At 26.3% G+C, this 5,442-nt stretch overlaps 1 protein-coding gene across 2 annotated transcripts in view; it reads right to left on the bottom strand.

Annotated features, from left to right (window-relative positions):
• Window positions 1-5,442, bottom strand: part of NaPi-III (Na[+]-dependent inorganic phosphate cotransporter type III) — a 125,907-nt gene that overhangs the window by 6,760 nt on the left and 113,705 nt on the right. Inside the window, exons 6-8 of one of the 2 annotated variants that reach the window (XM_014432649.3) lie at window positions 4,246-4,428; window positions 2,994-3,113; window positions 591-647 (exon numbers count right to left, since the gene is read on the bottom strand). In XM_014432649.3, the coding sequence (XP_014288135.1) occupies window positions 591-647; window positions 2,994-3,113; window positions 4,246-4,428 (360 nt within the window). The remainder of the gene's footprint in view (window positions 1-590; window positions 648-2,993; window positions 3,114-4,245; window positions 4,429-5,442) is intronic. The other variant, XM_014432650.3, reaches the window with a different exon arrangement.

Raw genomic sequence — 5,442 nt, forward strand, 5'->3', positions numbered from 1 at the left:
GAATTAGACAGGTTCAGTTGAAGAGTTAATACTTAAAAATATCAAAATTTATTTAATAATTTTGGGCAGATTTTGTAAGTAATATTTATTTTAGAATAAACAAACAATTTTTAATGCAATAAAAATATTTTCAATTTAGGAAATAATTATAGTTATTGACTTCCTTAAATAAAGATTTAAATTTTATCAAAATAAAATAAAATTCCTTCATGAAATAACATTTTTGTCTTTAATTGGATTTAATAACGTTACAAGTAGAAAATATGTTTTTAACAAGACTTGCTTATCTTAATCTGGATTGAAGCAAAGCAAATTTTTAAAATGATTTTCATGTCAAAGAGGAATACTTTGTAAATAGTTAATCGTATTTTGGAGAGCCAATTACTCAATCTTGGATTGTTACTAGAATAAAGAGTTATAGAAGGACATACTGTACTATAATTTACAATAAAACTAGTAATATTCTAAAGCAATGTAAACAATTTTAAACTATGATTTGATGAATGAAATTATCACAAAACTTTTCAATGAAATTCCCTACATCCACGAAAAATAGTATGAATAAGAATAATCAATCTGTCGTGATATACCTGTCGATTCCCCAAAAGTAAACTGGACATCTCGGTTACTCGATTTTCTTATGTTTTCTGTAAAATAAGTTTGCCACACCATTTCATCAATAATATTCTCATAAAAAAAAATTAATTTATAAATCACAGAAAGGAAAATGATGACAAAATGCAGCAAACAACACTTCCAATGCAGTCAAAACTCAAAAATAAAAACTAAATCTAGTTGTGTTAAGAACAATATTTTATAAATAAATAGGTGCTGTGAACATATAAGACAGGTAATTGCAAAACATAATATTTAAACTGTTTTATTAAGTGCATACAAAACAGAATATTTGGTTCAATGCTTCCTGTTAGCATTTCACATTCACATAAAAATGTCAGCAATAATAAATAGTCCTGCCTTTGAATCTACAGATATTTCCGACTTCCAAGAAAACTACAAGTTATAATAACATCAGGCTTCAAGTATAAAATGGAAATGATAATAAAACACCTATGTCAGACAAACAAATTAACATAAATAAAAAAAAAGCGAAAATTCAAGCAAAGCATGAAATAAAAAGGGTTAGCATCAACATAAACAAAACCGAAGCAATTATTTAAATCAGAGAACTGGGTCTATCACAAAATTCTTAAAGTAGATACTTAAGAGTAATGCTTGATAAAATGTGTACCAACATAGTTATTTAAAATTATAATGTACTCAGAGGTACTAAAGTTATATGGTGGTGTATTAATTGTTGATAATCTTATAGAGGAAAATTAAATGTTAATGATTTTAAATTTAAAAAAAAAAATAGGCTTTTAACTTATAATAAAGAAAATGACCTGGACAGAATAGCCTGCAAAAGAAACTTTAAATTAATGTGAGGAAGAAATTATATTGAAGATGTCCTTGAGGATGGCTAGAATGGCCGAAACATTGGACTGGTGAAAAATAAAGTGTTGAGACAAAAATGGATACGAATTTTTGATTTATTTAATAAATAAATTATAATGTTGGCAATTATAAGAAAATTTTATGTTAGACAAGGTACTGTAAATAATTAATTAGTGTATAACTGGACCACAATTATTGGAAACATATGTTGAATATTTTTGTTGAAGAGAAAGGTACCTCTCCCACAAAGCCAAATTATAACAGCACCTTAGAAAATGGTGTCCATTGAATTGATGGTACTACTTGTACTAGTGAAATACTGTGCTTGCAGTAACCATCTGTTTAATTGTTTATGCTATCTCAGGCTTCATTTCAGAGATATGCTGCTTGTCAAAATTGCATAGTTTCAATTGTCAGTTCACAAACTCTCAGACAAATCATTTTCATTAATGTCATCATAGCTGGAAATGAATTCTAATGCTTTCATTCCCGATATAGAGCTACTTACACAACAATAATTAGCAGCATTCCGCTCCCTTATCACACTTTTTCACCACATTTGTATGTTTATACAGATCTTATTCTTTGTAATCACAAGTTATAATATCTTTGTAACTACATATTATCTACTTGAAGTTTATTTTAAATGATTTTGTTTAATCCAAAAAATTCATTAATGCTGCTCCAACAAGGTAGGAATCTGCATTTTGTCTGAAAAACTCATTACCAACAATAATTTTTTAGCCGCTACACTACTTGTATTAAATTTTTAAAGTGGTCTTCATAACTTTTTTGTACTCTTATAAAAGTATTGAGATTACTTTGGAATACTAAAGACCTCACTGACCAGCTATATATAGTGAAAACTTGTGGAAATATCTCAGCAATCAAAATAGCAAATCTATATTTCCACCTAAAACAGTTTCATACCTTCTCCATAACCTATCTGTCTATATGTCCTATTTTGGACTTGCCATGCACTATAGCATTGCTATTGTGATCCAATTTTCTTGAATATTTATATAATATTTTTAACATACTCAGCAATAATCATATGGCCTATTAGTAAAAACCAATCAAGATCAATTCATTTAAAAATTAATTTCTTCCTTTTCAATGTTTCTAATTTGCTGATAACAGACACCAGCTGAATGTATATTCTACCAGTTTCAATGATGGCTATAAAAATGAATTTTGTCATAATTATATAAAATTGTATGTTAGGGCATCTAAATCTGAACTAAGAAAATAAAAAACAGTGCATCACAAATAAATCTCACCCCTCACTTCCGAATGCAAGTGTTATTAAAAGCATTCTCAACATATAAAAACAAAAATGTTAAATTAAAATAAAAGTTACAAGGTATCTTGAAAAGTATAGGGTTTGCAATCATACAAAATATTAAGAATACAAGCAAGTTTTAACAAAACATACATAATAAGCAATAAATTAACAAATTTAACATAAAATAAGCAATAACAATAACAAATTCAATATAAAATAAGCAATAAAAATAAGATAATTTTTTCCTACTAACCAAGAACAAGTTTCTTTTGAGCAGGAACAAAAACAAACTGAACGATGATAGCAGCTACAATTCCAACAGTAACGCTAACAGCACAGCTAATCCACAATGGTATATTATTCAAATATAACACTGAAAATAAATAATACTACCATTAACTATAAATTAAAACAAAATTGAGCAGAAGAAATTTTATTATAGAAATTCATCATTAACTTTATTTTGTATCATATGAATATGCAATTAAAGATGTCAGTTTTAAAAGGTAGTACTAATAAATGCCATTTTTGTCAGCATTATATCCTAACTTTGATAAAGGTTGTAGATACAATTTTTTTTCATATTATTTATAGCCAATAGTAACAATCATGTTAAATTAAAAAAACAAAAAAACAATCAGTTTTAGTTTGAAAAAGAACTCAAAAACCAATAATTGGCTTGACTTTCCAAGAATCAGTATTTGAACTGAACTCTACAATCATAAATTTCATAAGAGTTGATTTTTTTTTATCAAAAATTCTAAATATTCATTATAAAAAGAATAAAGATAGTATAAATATTGTAAAATATTTAATAGCCCAATAGTTTGGGGTAGCCTACTTATCTGCTAATAAGATAATTAATTTATTTAGTTTAATTTAATGTTAATACCAAATTAATACTAATAATTTCTTTACATATCGCTGCTTTGCTTGAATTGGCATATCTAACAAAAAAAATTATTTTATTTTTGTATTTGAGGTATTTTATATTTGCTTGTTGTTAATTTTTGACAACCCTACTAGCTTTGGGGCCTCAGTAGAAGAACCTCAGTAAAGAAAGAAACCCCTGTATACAGTAACATATTTGAAATACGTCCATTTAAAAATTAAACCAACAAATTATTATAATTTATTTTATTATTTTTTTGACATATGCCACCAGTCAAGCAAAGCAGTGATATAATTATTTAAAAAATTAGTATAATTTCTTTCAAAAATAGTTTTAATAAATACCTATTTTCTACAAATTCTTCCCAATGAATTTTTAAAATTAAAAAAAAAAATTATAATCTACACACTGCAAAAAGTTAATGTTTTCAATTAAAGTATGAACTTTATTATTAAATTACATTTAAAATATACAAATCCTGAAGTTTAAATGAATCAGAAAAAATAATTTTTAACAGAAAAATAACTTAAAAGAAAAATTCTTTAACAAATTACATTTCCCAGTTCCATTTTAGCCATAATATAATTATCTTGTATTTTATTATTTTACTAACATTTGGGTCCATCATGAACTACGGAAAAAACGTTTACAGCTACAGTTGCCAAATAGATGAAGGGGAGTGCCCTAAGCGCCGGGGTCAAAGGGTTTTCTGCTCGGATGATCAATCCCTGAATTGCCCTATAAAGGACGACTGAGACGATCCCGGATAATACTGGTGACACAAACCATGATGCAACTGGAAAAAAAGTAATAACAATACATGTTTAAATATGAAAATTAAATCAAATAGAGCTATCAACTTAAAATATCAGAATAGAAACATACAAGAATTATTTGTCTGGTTCACCAGGGGTATAGAAATGATATACAGAAAATTACAATTTATTTTTCAAAATGTCTAGAATTGATAAATATTTCAATTTAATTTTTTTCAAGTTCTTTCCTATCAAAATTTAGGTTCTGAGTATACATTGTACTAATATATAGTAGAGAGCAATGTAAGCCTTTATTTGACAGCATCCATTGAACCTTCAAGACATAATGAATTTTTTTTCCTAGAAAATAACTTTCAATTTTAATTTAACCATCCATAATAAATTAGAAGAAAATAAAGTAACAATGATTAGGGAAAGAAACACTTCAATATAGATTGAAAAATATAAAATAAATATCATTTAGAACACAAAAATATCCATGAGCAAATGAACACCCAAATTTAATTTTTGACCTTGACAAGTGAAAGATAAGAAGAAGGAAGCTACAGTTTCCATAAAGCTCACTAAATAAATTGTTTCTCTAAATGATTATGTATATTTTAAAATATTTTTATTAGTTAGTATAATCCTAAGAGTAAGATTTCCATTGAGTATACAAAATACAAATAGCAAGACTTAAATGGTCATAACAGAAGTTTATTAAATTATCAAAATATGCTCTTAAACTTTTTTAAGATTTCTTAAGTAAACAAGGTTTTTTGAAACTATTCTTCTTCATTAAAGCTCAGAGCCTGACAGGAGAAAACAAAATATAGAATGTATTTTTGTGTTACATGACAGTTTAAAACACTCCAAATTTTTTGAAATATTTGAATTTTTAATTACTGGAGGTTTTGCAAGATCAATATTCAATTGGGTAATCATAAAGTAGAATGGGCCTTGGAGACAATGATAAAACAATAAAATTAGTGTTTTAATTTTTAAAATCAAAAGGTTTACTGACAAAAATATAACATTGAATGAAAAAAAAATAA

This window comes from Halyomorpha halys, unplaced genomic scaffold (assembly GCF_000696795.3).
Source record: "Halyomorpha halys isolate HHAL.00 unplaced genomic scaffold, Hhal_1.1 Scaffold1092.1, whole genome shotgun sequence".
Classification (NCBI taxonomy): Eukaryota; Metazoa; Arthropoda; class Insecta; order Hemiptera; family Pentatomidae; genus Halyomorpha; species Halyomorpha halys.